Raw genomic sequence first — 20,256 nt, forward strand, 5'->3', positions numbered from 1 at the left:
TACATATTATGCTCACCGTTTACATTATATCTCCAAAAGAGACCAAGATAATTGTGAGTCCAGGAGCTATGTCAAAACCTGGGTGGGAATCCAGGAGTGCTTCTGATACTCCATGTGAGTTTAAGACTGAGCACGCATCGGCTCCCAGCCAGCCCAGGGAACGCTTTGGATGCGCAGGCTGGGTGACAGCCATTATTCTCTCTGACCAGGCTCCTGATAGCAGGAGATAAGGATAGGAAGGGAAACAGGACCCCAGAGGAGGCTGCATGACAGCAGACACCCGGCCAATGCCCAGAAGATATCCAGGCAGAAAGAATTTCCAATGCAGGGTGAGCGCTGAGAAGGAAAACAGGAACAGGGAAAATTAAAAAACAAAACAAAACAAACCAACAAAAACCCCAAACCTGAAAATACCGTAATACTCAGCGAGTTTTGAATGCAGAAAAATTCACAGGAACGGTGTAATTTTTTTTACTGTTCCTGGGAGGTATCATATTAAATAGTCTGCCTGATAATATTATCTAGGTACAGTATACAAACTACTAGCATTTTTCCTTTAGTTTCCCTTCTCTTACCATAAATAGACCTCACGCATGGGAGAAAAAAATGAAGGAAAATGCATACTTTTGTCTTGGGCATTAAGAAACAGCCTATATAAAACTCAAAGTCTTCAAGCTACACCCGTTTCAGCTTCTTTCCTAGTTTTTGCCCAGTCTTCAAAAAAGTGAATTCTACTTGCTAGCAGTATACTGCCCTTAGCCGCTTAAACACTGAGTGCGTTACCAGGTGGTCTCATTCTTTCTGTTACCAGACGGGATGAATAGACAAAAATAAGACGTCCTACCTGAGGATGTAAACTTTAAAAGTTTACTACCTGAGGAAAGTGAACTTTAACTGGAACCTGGATTTCTGGAGTCCCTGCCCAGTTCTCTACCATACCGCTTTCCGTATAAGCAGGAATCATAGCGTCATAGAATCTTCATGGTTGGAAGGGACCTTTGAGACCATCCCAAGCAGAATTTGGGCTCACATTTTATACTCGGCGTATGTTGGTGGGTGTCCCCATGCCCGCAGCACTGGCTCTGTCACCTCCTCCCCTGGGAAGCCGGGGCAGAGGGCTGAGGGGTGCCTGTCTCCCCCGAGCCTGAGGGCAGGGTGGGCAGCGGGTGAAGAACGCTGGCGGTGCACGGTTTGCACGGAGGTTTCCTGCCGGCCCCACTGCGGGAGGACACCGGCAGCTCCGCCATTGCTTCCCCAGGCCGTTGGGCCCAGTTTTCACCTCGGATTCTCCCTTTGAAAACCACCACAGTCGGTTCCCGGCCCCGGGGCAGATGGGTGAGGGCTCACCAACTGCTTCGAGGAGACAGGAGGGGTGCCCACCGACGAGCCGCCCCCCTTCCCCTCCGGCGGCACCCCGAGACGAGCAGGATCTGTTATAAAGAAACGCCACCAAGCCCGTGACACACAGTATCTATGACCAGGAGTCACCAGGCGCAGCACCAGCAGCGGGCGGCCGCCCCGAAGGGCTGAGACACCTCTAACGGAGCCGCCGCAGCAGCAGGCGGCGCCGGGCCGGCCCCCGCCCCAGCGCAGCCCTGGCGGCTGGGCCGGGCCGGGCCGGGCCGGGCGAGGCGGGTAGCGGGGTCGCCGGGAGGGCTGCTCCAAGCCCCACCGGGCCGCTCCCAGCCCCGCCGCGGCGTTAGGCCGGGCCGCGCGCAGCAGGTAGAGCAGGGCGCGGGAGGCGGGGAGCGGGGAGGACGGGAGTCGTTTTTCCCGAAGCAGGAGCAGCGCCTCAGCCGATGCCGTGCCCCTCAGCGCAGCCCTGGTGAAGCGAGTGTCCGGCTGCCCCCCGCTGCACCCCCGGCGGAGGGTGGCGGGGGGAGGCGGGCCCGTCCGCGGTACCGCCGGCGAGGGCGGGCCCGGGAGGGCGTGCGGGGCGGGCCGCGGCCCCCGGGGCCTTCGGGCGCGGCGGGGCAATGCCGGGGGCCCGGCTCACCACCCGTACACCTACCACCGCAGAGGCACCCACCCACACAGTGTTTTCCCCTCGCGGCCCCTCCACATCCAGGCAGAATGGTGCCTTTCCCACTGAAACGGCGGGTTTTCCTCATGCTGATGCTTCTCACATAAGCAAATTTGTCCTCTTGAGTTCGCAGGCCGTATCGGATCCCCGAGAGAGGAGCTGCTAAGGGCTACCGAAAAATGGCAGGTAAGAACAAATACTAATAAAAACGCTCTTCGCTTCAGGCGTGGGCACGCTGGTACGTGGCGTATCTGTGGTGTTTAGCTGGGACACTAGGTATTACTTTCTCAAGTGACAGAAATTACTTCGGTAAGTGATGCCTTTGAAAACTCCCATCTCACGGAGCACCATGTCCGAGTGCCCTCAGCTCTGCTGAGAGGGAAACAGACCGGCAGGTTGCAGAATTAAGGGTATCGCATCTGTGAGCTTGTGTCATCTCCCACCACTGAACTACCTATTTGCTGGGAGCCAGCAGGAACAGCAGAGAGGTAACTGCCCTTGATATTCCAGAATACGTTATGGAGCAGGGGTTTAAATGCTCTATACACGCGTTAAATTTATGATGGCATTTGACCACAAATTTTACTAGTCTTTTGGCAGAGCTATTGTTTCATGGATGCTGTGCATGCTGGAGAGATAATCACCCCTTATAATATAGGTTAAAAATGAGATATTTTTTCTTTAAACATTCAGCTCGCATTCTATTAATTATTTCTGACACCTTAAACTTAACCTGTCACCTTGGTGGTGCTCTGGGCCATGCAGCTTCTGTGTCCCCTGGAGAAACTGAACTCGGGAGATGCCTGAGTTTTCCTGTTGGCAGTTAGGAACTGCGTGTTTAGCTGCATGTTTTGCAGATCTAGTCATTTTCAATAGTCCCTGGAAATTTCCCTCTCTGCAGTGTTTACGTATAAACAACTAGTACCCCATAAAAGTATTTCACCTTTCCCTTGTGTTCAGTGATGAATTATTTTTTTTAGAAAATTATTAAAATTGTATGTACAATAAAATTTTGAACAAGTAAACTCTGATACACCTTGTTGCATCAGTTTAAGAAGCTCCATCCCAACATATCCATCTTGCCACTCAGCTTACCTTAAATCCACTTCGTCAGCAGTTTGAGATACACTCTCACGTCTAAGAAAAAATCGTATTGCTTTCTAGTGAAGTCGCTGTGATGATGCTGAAGTGAGAGAGTGGCATCTTAGACATCTACCCCGATGTTGTCACCTGCGCAGGACTAGGACTAAAGAGGAAGATGAGGGGATCCCACATGGCAGTAGGAAGATGGTCTGAGCTCTCAGAAGTTGAGTCCCCAACATTTTTAGCGAATCTAAGCTGGCACTGCTTTGATCCCAGCCTGCCCCTTACACTTGCGCTGTAGCTTGTCTGACCCAGCCTAGGGAGCTAAACCAGCAGACAGCTTTTTTCTTTTATTTCTGTTGCAGGGTTTTTTTGGGGGGTAGTGGAATCAGATAAACACAAATGCTAACTCAAGAGGAGGGGCAGGGTTGTGCTGATGTAAGGCAGTGAGACCTGCTATGGAAACGCACCCACTGTCCACTGAGTTCCACCTAGGCAAGCCCAGTGTAGCACAAAATTGCTGGGTTGGGGGCATTCAGTGATTAGTTCCTCATGAGTCACTTAATGTTGCCGAGCAGGAGTCAAATGCTGCCACTGTCATTCTGTTTTCACTAGTTTTGTGCCGCTTGGAAAACACACTACAGAAAAATGAAGTACCAGGCCCGGGCTCCACAAACTGTTTTGTATCTGCCTCCTATACTCAAAAGTATTTTCTGGTTTTCTTTCTGCCTCCAGGGAGAAAAGTCCTGATAGTCTATGCACATCAAGAGCCCAAGTCCTTGAACGGATCTTTGAAGAGGGTTGCTGTGGAAGAATTGAGCAAGCAGGGGTGCAGTGTCACAGTGTCTGATTTGTACGCAATGCATTTTGAGCCAAGAGCAACAAGAAATGACATTGTTGGTGAGACTAGTTAAAATACACTTTTTTCAACAGTAATGACAAGACAAACTTTCATCTTGTCTATCCTGCTGCGTTAAAAATCCAGAACCGTGGTGTTAGGTGCACTCTGAAAAATAGTTGCTATTATTTTCTACAGATATCTGTCAACTAACAAGATCCAGCTTTTTATTTTCTATCAGCATTGAGTAAGAAATGTCAGAGTAGTAACCCAACAAGTATAATCTTTATTTAACTAAATCTGATCACTAGAAATGGCCCCAGAATCAGAAAAATGAAATATCTGTATAATGCAGTGTTTTGCCTTTAGACTAAAGTGAATGAGGGAAAAAATATTACTTTTATAGTATTTGCAATCAACTGCAGAGGCGTTCTAAGAACGACCTTCTCTTAACGAACAAGATTACAAATGCTTTGTGCAAGTTAGCTCCAAGTACTTAAGCTCTTGGGCTTTTGAGTTGTCTTGCCACCTCCCGACTACCTTGGTAGTATATGATTACTAAAAATGATAATGATGCTCTTGTTAGGCTTATGTGATATTTTCACTGTGCTCTTACTAGCATTTAGCCCCAGTATTTTTCCAAGTTAGGAAACACAAAGCCATAACATGATCTGCGACAGCTGAAACTCTTTCTTTAACACAAGAATCAAAAAGAAATAGCACTGGTCCAGTGCAAGCACTGGCAAAACCAAGGAGAAACTTATTAATGACCAGACATAAGCATTTCTAAAAGTCCACTCCTGAATACAAACCTTGTATCATAGTGACATTACTGAGAGAGAAAAATGCATTACCACATGTCCACAGTCAATCTCTGAAGTCCATTTCTCGTGGGTGAGAAATGCCTTCAGATGCTATGCTGTGACTTGCTAGAGTTTAGTTCATGAGGCTACTGCCTCTCTCTTCTGCTAGAGATTGATGATCTACTAGTTGAATCAGCAGAATGAATGTATATGTCTGATTTGGACATATTTGAATTGGCTCACCCAGCTATGCTTGGGTGGAGTCAGCAGAGCCTGCCAGTACTGCTTCCCCAGCCCCTGCTGAGTTTCACAGTTACAGAGGCTGAAAACCAGCTACATAGTGCTTGTGACTGCATGGTGGTTTCAGTAATCCCAAATGCAGAGGCAGAGCAATTGGCAAAATTCTCTTAAATCCACTTAAGTCATCCACCTGCATCACCAGACTCTAGAGTCAAGCTTAGGTCCTCTTATTGCACTTCATATGTTGCTACAGAAAGGCGAAAGTTTTAGTACTCAGAGACACTACATTCCTCCCCAGTTTAAAATCAAATCACCGTCAGCTGTGATGATGCTGAATATCCACCAAAAGAAAAGGGAAATGGGGAAAAACGGAAAGCAGTAATTCAATTTAGAACTGTAGATTGCAACATGTATTTAATTCTTGTTCGGCTACAGTACTAGAAACAGGGCAAGGAATGACTATTCATTTCTACCCCCAGGTTGCTTGCACAACTCAGAAGAGTTCAATTATGGTGTGGAGACATGGGAAGCTTATAAGAGAGGAGGTTTGTCCAACGATCTGATTGAAGAGCAAAAGAAGGTGCAGGAAGCAGACTTACTGATTTTTCAGGTCATTATTTTAAATTGTATTAAAAAAAGACTTCTGTTGTAATATACAGGGTTGAACAAAAGAAAGGCAATAGTGAGAAGGTGATAGATTTCATTAGGAACATTGCATCTAGCCAGAGTACAAAGAGGTAGTAGCTCTGCTGTCAACATAAAACAGGCTGTATCCAGGGTAGCAATTTCAAGGTGTCATTTTTTTTCTGATATGATGTGGATTTTAGAAAATATAAGAAATACCAGATCGCGTGTAAGCATTATTTGTGCTAGCACAGTATGAATTTTTCACACAAATAATGGCTCCACACTGGCATTTTTGAGCAGTAGGAAGGCATCTCGAATTAGAAACAGGATACCTGAGTAAAATTGACAGCAGTGCTTCACTTAAAAATTAATATTCAAAAGGAGTCTAATTGCATAGGTTTTGTGAAGACTGGTCCTCACGCTACCTGCACTCCACATCGATTGCATAGAGCAACTCAGACCAGAAAGTACTGAATGCAAAATACTACTATAATTCTTAATATGAGAATCACACTGTATTATCAGGCAGCCTGATACTATCCCTTTGTCATGGAGCTACGCAAAGCAGACACAGATCTACACGCAGAAATGTGTGTAAGGGCTTAATGCAGCCCCACTGAGTTATAGGTTTGGGGTACGGTAAGAGGCACCAGACCAACAGCTTTAGGAATAAACACTTTAAGTAATGGTACAGTAACAAATACAGGTCAGTAGTACAGTTATCTGGGTCATTACAACAGCAAATCCAGTAATTCAGTAGCACAGATATCCACATTGAAACAACAGCAAATCCAGTAATTCGGTAGCACAGTTATCCACATTGAAACGACAGCAAATTCAGTAATTCACCAACAGTGGGCCAAACTTAATATCTACATGCACAAAGACATATGTGACCACTGATGTCAGGCGGGCTGGCAGAAAGCAGGGCAAGGCTTACTTCCTGGGCGAGCAGCTGGGAGCAGCCAGCAGGCTCGGGGAATTTGGACTTCCCTGACTAGACTGTCCTCATTTATTGCTGAATTGCAGAAGCACTATCTGGACTTGCTAATGGAACATTACAGCCCATCTTTTTTCCCCACTGTGCCAGCTCTGTCCTTACTGTCTACAAGTCCCAGAAATACTGTATAAGGCAATACAAGCCTTACATTTCTTTGCATGTCTGTGTGACTGTTGGCCTTAGCCATAGCCTATATACATTCCACTGTCTGACTCTAGATGAAATTTAGGATGAGACCATACTCAAGCATTTCACTGTAAGTCTTCATCATTTTTACACCGTTGCTCCCGAGACAAGTATAGCAAAACATTCCCCAAAGGAAGTGGTTGCTTTCTACTTTCTGTCTTTAGAGTGCTATGAAGAGTTGAGTATATTCTGGTGCAGGGGAAAAAAAAAAATAAAGAAAGAAAAAAGGCCTCTGAAAGACACCATGAATTAATTTAAAATTTACTACAGACTAAACTTGGCACTTCTAGAGATAGTGGTCATTGCCCAGTTTCCAAATTTTTGCCATCTTGAATTAAGCCACACAAGGATGAGTTTTTACAGAATTTCTTCTTCCGTAGTGCAGTGTATACAAAGGTTTAGGGGTAGCGATGTGTCCTATAATAAGAGTCCACAAAGCATTCACGATAATGAAAATAAGACATGACAGGTCGTAGTCCCATGGGCTAATTGGAAGATCTAGAAACAAAGGGTCCTACTGTTAAAGTTTGCTTCTCAATAAAGTGATTCAGGATCATCATGTCAGCAGGGTGTGAAAGTATGTCTTTCTTAAGATCCCATGGCATTTGTCAGCAGACTGTCAGATCAGAACTGATCACCAGATGTCAGTCCTGGTAATAAGGCTCTCTGTGTGCATTTTGGCCACATTCTCCATTAGATCATATGTTCCTTTTGCATTTCAGCAATAGGAGGTGCAATTCTGCACAGTCTTAAGTTTGAATTATAAGTCACCTTCCTGCTTCATGATATTCCAGTTTTAGTGTGGAAGACCCCACGTTCACCATGGTGTTGGTGTGCTATATATGCTCAGGCATGTACCTGCGACTACTACAAACAGAAAGCACTGCAGTTATTTTTGCCAAGCATAGTTACTGCCTTTCCCAACAGGGAGCTGGAAGAAGGCACGTACAAGATCCGAGCAGGTTAAGAGAATAGGATTTAGACTGTAGACCAGGCCTAAGGATGGCCTGGACTCTGTGCTAACAAGGTAATTTACTTTTTGCCTAGTTTCCCTTGTATTGGTTCAGCATGCCAGCAATCATGAAGGGCTGGATGGACAGAGTCTTGGTCCAAGGATTTGCACACGAATTTCCAAACTGTTACGATTCTGGTTTGCTCAAGGTATGTTTTTGAGATTGTTCTATTAAGATGTGCACAATGCTCTTGAGGATATCGGTCTGTCTTTTACATTATATTTATTTAAAGGTCTCACTTTACACTCTCCTGAAATAATGGTTATAACGCTTTGGTAACATGTCAAGTAACTTTCTGGCTTGTTAAAACTGTCTGAAAGGTAGTACAATAAGGAGAATGCACTGGTTCCTAAAGATTTAAGCAATCTCCAAGAGATTCTTAGTTGGCCTGCAAAACGGGCTTTATAATTTGCTAGGTGTATCCGAGTGCACTGGGATGGCGTACAGCTTGCAAACAGTTTAAATCAATCCGTTTCCTAAAACTATAGTCTGTCATTCTTCCCACTGCCATAGGACTACACAAGTCTGTAACGAGTGGCATACTAGAATAGGTGACATGATCCTGTTCTGGGATTAGATGTCAAAGGTTGGAATTAAACTATAAAACTTAATCAGAAGTAATCATAACCAGTGCATGAGCCTTTGTCCCAGCTATCTCCTTTCAACCTTTTCTTCTCTGTAGCTTATAAATTAGGCAAGATCAGTATCTCTAGATGACAACTCATAAATTTTTAACTCTCCCTGGCACTGGGAATATTCCTGGAAAATTTTGGCCCATTGTCTGATGGATCTTATTTGGTAACAACTGCAGCATCCAGGAACAATCAAATCTAGTTTCACGTTTATGTTTTCTGCTGCATATTAATCTCTGTAATTTCTGATCTTCTTTAGAATTCCAAACAATTCCAGTTTGTTTAAATTTCAGAAATGGCTGCCTCACCGAGATGAACAGGAGTAATCCCCAGTGATCATAGCTGCATGCTGAGTGCAGGCTCAAGGCAGTTCGGATACTGCACTGGAAAAATGTTATTTCAATTTCAGAAGCTAAAACTAAGAGGGTAGAACCTAATGGCAGAAGGGGTCATGGACAGGGCTTTAAACTAGTATCGAAGGGGGAAGGGGATAAAACCAGGCCCACTAGTAATGAGCCTAGGGATAAAGGGCCAAGGATGGGGGTGAAATTGGTAGCCCAGCTCAAGTGCATCTACACGAATGCACGTAGTATGGGCAACAAACAGGATGAGCTGGAAGCCATTGTGCAGCAGAACAGCTGTGATGTAGTTGCCATCACGGAGACATGGTGGGATGACTGTCATGACTGGAATGCTGCGATGAATGGCTATAAGCTCTTCAGAAGGGATAGGCAAGGAAGGAGAGGTGGGGGGGTGGCTCTGTACATTAGGGAGTGTTTTGATTGTATAGAGCTAGATTCCAGTGATGATAAAATCGAGTGTTTATGGGTAAGGTTGAAGGGGAAGGGAAATAAGGGAGATGTTGTGCTGGGAGTATGCTATAGACCACCCGACCAGGATGAGGAGACAGATGAAGTATTCTATAAGCGGCTGGCTGAAGTCTCGCAATCAGCAGCCCTTGTTCTGGTTGGGGACTTCAACCTGCCGGGTATCTGCTGGAAATATAACACAGCAGAGAGCAGGCAGGCTAGAAGGTTCCTCGAGTGCATGGAAGATAACTTCCTGACAAAACTGGTAGGTGAGCCTACCGGGGGAGGTGCCTTGCTAGACCTATGTTGACAAACAGAGGACTAGTGGGAGATGTGGTGGTTGGAGGTCGTCTTGGGTTTAGTGATCATGAAATGGTCAAGTTTTCAATTCGTAGCAATGTAAGGAGGGGGGTTAGCAAAACCTCCACCTTAGACTTCCGGAGGGCAGACTTTGGCTTGTTCAGGACACTGGTTGAGAGAGTCCCTTGGGAGACAGTCCTGAAGGGCAAAGGGGCCCAGGAAGGCTGGACGCTCTTCAAGAAGGAAATCTTAAAGGCACAGGAGCAGGCTGTCCCTCAGTGTCGCAAGTCTAAAGGGCGGGAAAAATGGCCAGTCTGGATGAATAAGGAACATCTGATGGGATTTAGGAATAACAGGAGGGTTTACCACCTTTGGAAGAAGGGACAGGCAACTCAGGAGGAGTACAGAGATCTTGTTAGGTTATACAGAGAGAAAATTAGGAGGACAAAAGCCCAGCTGGAGCTCAACTTGGCTACTAACATTAATGACAACAAAAAAAGCTTTTATAAATACATGAAAAAAAGAAAGCCAGGGAGAATCTCCATCCCTTACTAGATGCAGGGGGGAAACTTGCAACCAAGGACGGGGACAAGGCTGAGATATTTAATGCCTTCTTTGCCTCCATCTTCAATAGTCAGACCAGCTATCCCCAGGGTGCTCAGCCTCCTAAGCTGGAAGATAAGGATGGAGAGCAGAACAACCCACCCATAATCCAGGAGGAAGTAGTCAGTGATCTGCTTCTGCACCTAGACGCACATAAGTCTATGGGGCCAGATGGGATTCACCCAAGAGTACTCGGGGAGCTGGGGGGAGAGCTCACCAAGCCTCTCTCCATCATTTATCAACAATCCTGGTCAACAGGGGAGGTGCCAGATGACTGGAGGGTGGCTAATGTGACGCCCATCTACAAGAAGGGTCGGAAGGAGGATCTGGGGAACTACAGGCCTGTCAGCCTGACCTCAGTACCAGGAAAGATCATGGAGAGGATCGTCTTGAGTGAGCTCTCACGGCAAGTGCAGGGCGGCCAAGGGATCAGGGCCAGCCAGCATGGGTTCAGGAAAGGGAGGTCCTGCTCAACCAACCTGATCTCTTTCTGTGACCATGTGACCCGCCTTCTGGATGCAGGGAAGGCTGTGGACGTTGTCTGTCTGGACTTTGGTAAGGCCTTTGACACCGTCCCCCACAGCATTCTCCTGGAGAAGCTGGCGAATCATGCAATAGACAAGTGTACTCTTCGCTGGGTTAAAAACTGGCTGGATGGCCGTGCCCAGAGAGTTGTGATTAATGGGGTGAAATCCTCTTGGCGGCCGGTCACCAGTGGTGTCCCCCAGGGCTCAGTTTTGGGCCCAGTTTTGTTTAATATCTTTATCAATGATCTGGATGAGGGGATTGAGTGCACCCTCAGTAAGTTTGCAGATGACACCAAACTAGGTGGGCGTGTTGATCTGCTTGAGGGTAGGAAGGCTCTACAGAGGGACCTGGACAGGCTGGATCGATGGGCCAAGGCCAACTGTATGACGTTTAATAAGGCCAAGTGCCGGGTCCTGCACTTGGGTCACAACAACCCCAAGCAACGCTACAGCAACACAACAACGCTCTTCACTCTTGTGAAGAGTGGCTGGAAAGCTGCCCGGCAGAAAAGGACCTGGGGGTGCTGGTGGACGGCCAGCTTAACATGAGCCAGCAGTGTGCCCAGGTGGCCAAGAAGGCCAACAGCATTCTGGCTTGTATCAGGAACAGCGTGGCCAGCAGGAGCAGGGAAGTGATGGTGCCTCTGTACTCGGCACTGGTGAGGCCTCACCTCGAGTACTGTGTTCAGTTCTGGGCCCCTCTGTACAAGAGGGACATAGAAGTGCTGGAGTGTGTCCAGAGGAGAGCTACCAGGCTGGTGAGGGGTCTGGAGACCAGGTCATATGAGGAGAGGCTGAGGGAGCTGGGCATGTTTAGCTTGGAGAAGAGGAGGCTGAGGGGAGACCTCATTGCCCTCTACAACTACCTGAAAGGAGGTTTTAGAGAGGTGGGTGTTGGCCTCTTCTCCCAAGTAAATAATGACAGGACCAGAGGAAATGGTCTGAAGTTGCGTCAGGGGAGGTTTAGGTTAGATATTAGGAAGAATTACTTTACTGAAAGAGTGGTCAGGCGCTGGAACAGCCTGCCCAGGGAGGTGGTTGAGTCACCATCCCTAGAGGTGTTTAAGAAACGTCTAGATGTGGCACTTCAGGGCATGCTCTAGTGGCAGAGATTGTAGGTTGTTTGGTTGGACTCGATGATCTCAAAGGTCCTTTCCACCCATGAAGTTTCTATGATTCTATGATCATAAGCCCATGGCTAATACCATAGTTACAGAAGCAGAAGAAACACAGGGGTTTAGAACACCTGAGGAATAATTTGTGATTCCATGAATTATTCCTTGGCAAGTGACAAGTAAGCCCAAGTTTGAAGGAGGACTGTAGCATTCAATTTCTGCATTGAGGGAGGACAGGAATAAAGATATTCTCAGTAACAGAGTGCTTTCCAGCCACAGTGTTCCAAACCTTGCACAGGGGAGAACAAGAGTCAGCCCTGCTTCATACAAGGGTGTCAGACATGTAATTCCTTTTCTTTTTAACCTGTCTCTCCCCAAAGCCCTGACACGCAGTCCACTGTGCCTAGTTGTATGTCATCAGTCTTGGCCTCAGAGCCACTACACATAAGGTCTGGAAAAGAGCAGGACACCACCTCCTCTAGAAATTTACGCTGTCCAGGCTCCCCTGAATATCTCTTGAACTATTCAACCACTCTTTAAACATGCCTAACTCAAACACTGCTTTCTTAATTCTAGGACAAATTAGCCCTGTTTTCTTTCACCACTGGAGGAAGCAGAGAGATGTATGCAAAAGGAGGTATCAGTGGTGATATTCGCTATGTCCTGTGGCCCATGCAGGTATAATATATGAATTATTTGGTTGGGGTTTGCCTTAATGTTTATTATTCCAATTATTTTTTAACAGTTGTGTTACTGTTTATTTTATATGAAATTTATATTATTTATATTCTTACATATGAAATATGAATTCAATATAAGAATTAAGTTGTCTGTTCCAAGCATCTGCAGGTTATAAATTTGGGCCTAAAATCCTGATACTACTTTAAAAGTCCACAGAGTCATTTAGTGCCCCTTCATATTGGAATCTGGAGAAAGCTATACAAAGCTTTTAAGTTTCTCTGGTGTCATAGGATTTCCTTTAGCCTTCGCATGCAGGATTTATTTTCCCCATAGATACCAGATTCATGTAGGATGTGGGGCAAGAGGGAAGTCACCCATTATCCTGGCATTAATGACCAGCATCCAAAAGTTAGCATACCTTTTATTATTGCTACCCTTTTATCAGAAAGCATGCTTTGAGAAATTTAGGTCGTGAGGCAAATTGTGCTAGCTACTTCTTGATATAATACAAACGGATGTGCTTAAATTCTTTGATCCCCTACCCATTGCGATTACTAGCTGTCTGCCCTTGTGAGGCTATCTCACTTCATTCAGGATCGTTTGGCTAAGCCAGAGGCAAAAGATTTAAAAAAAAACCCTCGGAATTAGATGAGAAATACACTGCAGTTCAGGAACGGACTGTGGAGATTCAAACAGTACGATGAACTTTAGGCTGTCTCTGATCCTTGCAAATTTAATAGCATAAAGCAGCCAAAGAAAACAGTTCTGTGGGTTTAATAGCACTTAAAAATAAATTCCACACAGCAGAATAAATGAAGTTGACCTTATTTTTCAGCGTATTGTGTGTCATTCTGTTTAATGCCTAGCCTTCAATAGTGACTGCCAGGATAGGTAATGAACATTTGCCATTTACTTCCCTTCTGATAAATGCACAGGTTTAGAAAACCTGCCTAATATTGGGTCAGAAAAACAGTTTCAGATTTGAATCTTCCACATTCTTGAATTGAAAGTGAAAGGCTAACTACTTCCTGAGGCATTTCTTTCTTTGCTTTGAGTCCAGCATGGAATCATGCACTTTTGTGGTGTCAAAGTCCTTGCACCTCACATCTGCTTCGCTCCAGAGTATGTCTCTGAGGAGAAGAGGAAGGAGATGCTGATTGCCTGGGCCCACCGCCTGAAGACTCTTTGGAAGGAAGAACCCATAAACTGCTCTCCTGAGTGGTATTTCAAGTAATGTTCAGGTACAGGACTACAGAGAGAAGATATTTTTTTCTCTGTTCTTTTTGGTGCTTTATCTCAATGTGTGAATGCTGATCTCCTACTTCAAATGTATTATAAGTATCTTGAGAGTACTACAGCTAGCAGTTTAACTGACAATATAGCATTTATCTTCATCGATTCCTGAGGGATTCTCTTCAATGATGGGTGCAAAACTCTTTTTGAAAAATTATCCTTGCTCATACAAACGGTGATATCCTGCCTACAAGTGGTTGATAACACAAGTGGTATTTAATTGCAGATTATACCATCGCTGCTTATGAAACAGAAGAGTTTATTTTAACACTTTTTGTACAGGCTGCCACTTTTTTTTTATTTGCAAGGGAATATACTGCCCATACTCAACCTTGTTATTGCCAGTCCTGTTCTTTTAATTGAGAGCTCTACACTTGTGCCTTTGAGCTATGAAGCCAGATCATGAATAATGCAAAAAGATGTATACAGTTGCACAGTGACTTAGCTGGAAAGGCTTGTGGACAGCCTTAGGCTTTTCCACACATTTACAAAGCAATATTAAAGTTATGACAGATACCAGAAAAGGAAGAAAAAACAAATACAAATATTGTATAGCAGTATATGCATGTATTGCCTCTCTTTATAGAACGTAGCTCCCATTTGTAAAGTGTGTCGTTTCCTAAAATCAAAGGGAGCTCTCTGTTTTTGTTACCCTAACTAGAGACAAAAAGGAATCCTATCTGTTCCCTGCTCCTTCACACCAGTCAGTATTGCTATTTGGGTCTGGAGGGCTGAGCACATCCTGTCAGGCATCAGTGTAGATGGGATTCCTTGGACCCATCTATCGCATTGGCAGTGGGCAGGGTAGAATGCCTGCCCAAAAACCTGCAGGAGCACTGTCTGTTTGCGAGCCAGAATCTAATGGGACAAAACGACTGTCTGGCTCTTAACATCCATGATTATTACCTCGAACTTTAGACAGATTATTTTTGAGCTTGAGAGCACAATCCTTTTTTGTGCATATGGCAAAGGGTGGGTTTCTTGCTTAGCTACACCATCTCTTGCTTTGATCAGCTTACCCAGCAGCTGGCTTTGCACTTTGACATTAAAAGAACGTGGCCTGAATAAGAAACGGTCTTCTGAGTCACTGTGAAATGACACTTAGGCCTGTGCATACAGAGCGTGCATCTGCTGTACGTTCTTTGTAGCAGCCTTGTCGTGCCCCACCTTATGTTTCTTTAAGGGCTATTTGGATAATAAACATGCTGAGCCCAGGTTCTGGAACAGCAGCATACGCTGATACACCAGACTGGGAATTGTTACCGCAGGGAAAGTGTCACGCGTTCGTTTTTGTCACTATGTGCAGTGAAGGGCCACCTCTAGCAGACACAGACCCCTGGAAGCAGTGCTGCCCTAAGCTGTTGCAGACATCTGCTTCCGTGTGTATGAGTCAAAAGTCTTAAGCTGCACAAGCGAGAAAGTTGCTCTGGCTCAGTAACTCTTGTGTAGGAAAAAGAAAGTGAAAGGGAATAAAATGGAAAATGTTACACACGTAAGATGTGGGGAAAGCAGATTCTTGCCTAAAAGACTTAAGGAAAACAACTTTAAGTGACATGAAGAGAGATTGAAGGACAAATGCAAATACTAAAATTGTACAGGAGAGGAATCATCCTTATGTTCACTGTGTTCAGTTACCAGACTGTTCAAGAAAGAAGGAAATGGATATGAAAGCAGAAGCTGCAACTGTCAAACCAAATGTTACTGTATTGGATCAGTCGCAGAGCTTAGTGGGTTAAACTGTTAGATGAAGAAATCTCAGACTGACCCATATGATGAAGCTACACTGCTTGACACTATTCGGCAGGTGCGTGCCAGCTCCCATGCGCATCGTAGCATTAAGTGCCTGTGTTAAACTGGATATTTGTAATATAAGTATACAAGAGTGATTGTGCTATGTCAGAACAAGCACCCTCCAACCTGAGTTTTTTCTCCACAGTGGTTATAGGCCGGGAAGAGCAAGCACTTCCCCTGAATACTGTCCTGGGCTCCAACTATATTTAGTATTTATTTTAGTTTTTTTTATTTTACCAAGCCTCTGCTCTGAATTTTGTTCAGTCTTCTCTTGAATTCCTGCCAACTTGAAGCAGCCAATGTTTTTTTGCAAAGTTCAGCGGGTCAACTTTTTCCTGGCATGAAACATTGGAGTAGGGAGGGATCCCGGGGAGGATGAAGCACCTGGTTCCCAGTAGCTTTCTTTAATTTCTCCCAGTCAACAGTAAATGATCAGTCCTATCCGTTCTTTTACACAGTGCTTAGAGTTTTGTAGATGTGCATCACCTCCTCTCCTAAATAATCTCCTTCCGAGGCCATGGAGTCCTGTCCTGCTCAGTTGTTCTTCCAAGAGAAGGCATTGATCTTTGGCCACCCTTGTTGCTTTTCCCTGAACTCTTCCAGTCTCACGATCCCATTACTGAGAAGAGGGGACCAGAAGGGCACACAGAGTCAACTCCGTGACTCTTGGATTCGTACAACTTTCTCTGCTCCTTTCCTAATAATCTCTGACATACGATTTGCTCTAGGTAATGTTTTCATGTGTTGAAACCCTAGATCATGGCCATCAGTGGTCGTGGTCAGCTCAGGGGCTATTATTTTATATATATGAATTTAGGGTAATTTCTTTTTCCCTCATGTGCACCCCTTTTCATCTTGAATTTCATTTCCTATCTCATTGCCCAGTCACTCAACCATTCTTCCATAACTCTTCACAATCTGCTTTGCTTGTCCCCCCATCCTCTGAATAATCTTTATAATCAGCAAACTTTCCCAACCTCATTGCTCATATTCTTTTCCAGAACATTTTCAACAACTCGAATCCCTGCACTTGTAACCTCCCTCTGTTCTGGGGGCCATTTACTGTTGCCCTCTTTGTCCTACCTTTTAAACATGTCTCCATGCCATGACCTTCTTTCTTGTCCCCTACCTGCTTAGTTTCCTTAAAACAAAATTGATACGAAATTTTGGTGATCTGGCTGATATAGTCTGCTTGTATTTCCAAGAGGCTTTTGACATTCTCTACATGCTTTAACTCCTCCTAAAGTAAATTATTCAGGAATATTATTCCAATGTACAAGGAATATCAATCCCACTGTACAAGGGAGTATAGGATGGGGAGGGAACTGAGAACCACTACTCAACTGTAACTTTCTACAGTCAATCTCAGTCCTCATCAGTGTAGTCTGTTCTCATACAGAAATCACTCTATGTGCCTCATAATTCGTGTCCCTTTCCTTTGTTTCGTGTCTAGCTCTCCTATACCTGTTCAGGGAAAAGGTAATCGGAACTGTGAGCTGCGTCTCAACTGTGAACTGCGTCTCAACCGTGGACACATAACAGATTAAACCACTTTTGCTGAAGGGTGCTGAGCCAAGAGTTAATGTCCTTGTCCTGACATGCTTTCAGTGCCTGCTATACAGCCCACTGTGCAGGGGCACGTGTATGTTCTGGCGTATGCCTTACAAAAACTCAAGGGAGAATTTTACCATGTAGAAAACCAATGGAGAGTGGTCTGTGGTTAATAAGGAGAGAGAAAGGAAGTGTCAGTATTAGTTTCTTAGTAGTGCTGGAAATGTTACAGCCATTTTGATCTAAATAATGATTGCCATGCTAAATCACATTATGCTAAAAGTCAAACGTAGTTCTGTCAAAACGGCGTCATTTTAATCAGAACAAAGCCAGAATTAGATGAGTAACTTAGAGCTGCATTTCAGGCTGTGGAGAAAGGGCAACATGCTTTCCTCTTTCATTTAGTTAGTGGATTTGGTTTTTATTGCTGGTGGTCCTCTTCTCCCACACACTTTCAGACAACACTCTGGTCTCTTTCTCTGACAGTTTTTTTTTTTTAAAGAAAAATCCTACTATGTTAGTAGGTATCCTGAAGCCCAAAGAACCTATGATCCACAAAAGAGATACAAAAAGTTTAAGCTTAGAGTGCTCTCAAGTTTTAGTGATGGGTAATCATTCTAAGGGTATTAAAATACCTACTGTATCCATACAAAAATGAAGCTCCAAGATCCATGATATTTCCTTTTAAATTAGGTGGGTCACTACAAAGCAGCCAAGAGAGCTACTCCAGCCTTAGTTCAAAAATTCGAGTTAAAAAGTATAAAAGAATCTTTGACTACAAATGTTTGGGGAAGGAGAGGCCTTAGTCCACAGCAGTAGCCTCGCATTTCAGCAGCCTCCTTTTAGGTCCTTCAGCATAGTGGCAGTAGTTGATCATTTCACAAACAAGTTTGGGAGATGTCTATTCCTGCAATACTTTTGTTGCTTCCATCTTACTCTGCTGGTGTTAGTACATTTACGGGAACATTCTCCATAGAACAAAATACCAAGGAAACACCTATTGAAGAATTTGTATCACAGTGCTTGGTGCAGACCGATGTGTTAAAAAAAAAAAAAATTATAATACTGGTGAAGTTCTTATTTTTTTGAACAGTAAAATTCAGTGAAATAATTTTTCATGACCAGTTATTTCCAACCATCCTAAGACATTTTTAAACTCCTCCAGATTCAGCAGTATTGGTTTAATGCTGTTTGAATGCAGAGGAATTCTGATCTCTGGAAAACTCAGCAAGGAGGCAGCAGACAAATTTCTTCTCTAGGATTATGCGGCCAAAATACCGCATAGCTGTCTCTGAATTACCAATTGCGCTTGATGAAATAAGAATGCATTTTGTTAACATCCGACAGAGAGCATAAACCAAGACCTAGCGGGCTCATCCAAGCAACAGATTGTCACAGAAGACTGACACACCTGCAAATGCTGTGTACTCCAGTGAGATGCGCAGAGCAAAGGTGGTGTCTTTACTGGAACCTAATGTGAAGCCAGGTGGAAACAAAACCCTCTCAGTATACTCTACACGTACAGCCTCGTATTTCTGTCATCTGTTGCTAGGCCACACCTCACCGTCTAGGGGAAACCTCACGTGGTCGTCTTCTGAACTTAACTGCAATGAAAAACTGTGGCTGCGGTCAGCCACAGGCAACAGTGGTTCCCAAGTGTCTTAAGGGATCCTGTTCTGCGTTGGGACTCCCCAGGGGAATATGGCCTTTTTCCCTTTGCATCAACACTGTTGGTTGCACAGTGCTGCAGTTTCTCCCGCCTCAGCCTTCCGGAGGCTCAGAGAAATACAATAGAAGTTCTGTTGCATTGGTGAGCCAAAGCTAGCTAAAATCATGGCTTCTTTCTGTAAAGTCAGCTGTATAACACAATATCTTGACAGCTGTTGGACAGCAGTGCGATCAATCAGACCAGATAATGCTTTCGCTTTAGATTAAAAGGTAGATTACAGAAAGATTACAGATGTGTATCTCTTAGCATTTTGCCACCAATGATCCCCCTCCCCAGAGTTCTAGGCAGGGCACTGACCCCAGAATTAATGTTTCAGCATTGACTCATCTCCAGAGCTGGGAACCTCCCAGCTGGTAGTTACTAGACTGTAAATAATGTTCCCTGCGCTTCAGGAATGCGTGGTAGCAGCCTCACTTTTTGTTGGCTAACAGCTTCAGGAGGTCTGTACTTGAAAGCGCTTTTTGTTTAAATCTTAAAGCCTTCTGCCTCTCAGCTTTACTTTTCATAGATGTAAGTTCAGGCTGACAGTTAGGACTTCCAAGTTCTGCACGATTACAGGAAAAGCTTATCCCTGCTGGTCCCGGCAGAGCCTTTATCCGGGGACAGCCACAGCACCGTTACACACAGGTCCCACCACTGTGCAGGTCCCTACAGAGCTCACCATTCATGCAAGGCATAGACAGGAAAAAGACTGTCGAGAGATACCTGGCAGCTAACTGCAAAAGAGAGGAGCAGAAAAAATTAAACCTCTGTAGTTAAAGCTTACCACAATACAGCCTTCAAAGTTAATACCAGGAAAACACCCCTGTGCAAAGTCACTTTCCCATTACAGCACAAGCTTATCGTGATTTGATTTTATATTTTTTAGGATTAATGAGATAAGTAGCCATTCCAGGTAGCCTTGGTCTAGCACTCTGGAGTTTTGACACTTTTTATTTATCAGCCCCTACAATTCTTCCAGTTGTGCAATGAAACCTGCAAATTTCACATACAGCAACTGTCATCCTCCTGACAGCAGCTACATGACAAAAAAAAGAAATGCTTAGAATTCTATGTATTTACATTTCTTTTAATCAGTTTTAATAACATGGCTGAGATTTTTAGTCCAAAGTAAATGAAAGTTTGGTCGAGATTAGTGAAAGTTTCAGTTAAAGTAAAAAGAGAAATGGGATTATTCTATTTTCTTTAGTACTAAAATTGAAAACTTCTGCTCACATAAATGCATTATTGTGAAAAGCGTTAAAACTGCACTGGCCTTATTAGCCAATTCAGGGTAACCTTCCTTTCTTCTCAATCAGAATTAAAAGATTTCTCTGTAAATTCAGATTGCATTTTTGGATCAATTTATTTTCTCTGTTCATTTCGAGAAGGAATGTCATAACTGGCAACACTGACCTCTAAGCACCCACAAA

General features: G+C 44.4%; 1 protein-coding gene across 5 annotated transcripts; it reads left to right on the plus strand.

The window, feature by feature from the left end:
* The first annotated feature begins 1,612 nt into the window (after positions 1-1,612).
* NQO2 (N-ribosyldihydronicotinamide:quinone reductase 2) lies at positions 1,613-20,122 on the plus strand. Of its 5 annotated transcripts, none has more exons than XM_054193266.1 (8): positions 1,613-1,722; positions 2,150-2,209; positions 3,842-4,006; positions 5,467-5,597; positions 7,848-7,961; positions 12,376-12,477; positions 13,541-13,721; positions 17,018-20,122. In XM_054193266.1, the coding sequence occupies exons 2-7, from the start codon at positions 2,203-2,205 to the stop codon at positions 13,712-13,714; spliced, it is 693 nt and encodes a 230-aa protein (XP_054049241.1). In that variant the 5' UTR covers positions 1,613-1,722; positions 2,150-2,202; the 3' UTR covers positions 13,715-13,721; positions 17,018-20,122. The 5 variants fall into 5 exon arrangements, with proteins under 5 accessions (XP_054049241.1, XP_054049244.1, XP_054049240.1 ...); XM_054193269.1 differs by having other exon boundaries at positions 18,281-20,122; XM_054193265.1 differs by lacking the exon at positions 17,018-20,122 and having other exon boundaries at positions 13,541-15,929.
* The last annotated feature ends 134 nt before the right edge of the window (positions 20,123-20,256 follow it).

The sequence above is a fragment of the Rissa tridactyla genome, chromosome 2 (genome assembly GCF_028500815.1).
Source record: "Rissa tridactyla isolate bRisTri1 chromosome 2, bRisTri1.patW.cur.20221130, whole genome shotgun sequence".
Lineage (NCBI taxonomy): Eukaryota > Metazoa > Chordata > Aves > Charadriiformes > Laridae > Rissa > Rissa tridactyla.

Excerpts from the sequence above, each read along its gene's own strand:
- NQO2 (XM_054193266.1), top strand. Across the intron at positions 4,007-5,466 it reads AACAAGAAATGACATTGTTG|GTTGCTTGCACAACTCAGAA; the intron begins GTGAGACTAGTT and ends TTCTACCCCCAG. Across the intron at positions 12,478-13,540 it reads ATGTCCTGTGGCCCATGCAG|CATGGAATCATGCACTTTTG; the intron begins GTATAATATATG and ends CTTTGAGTCCAG.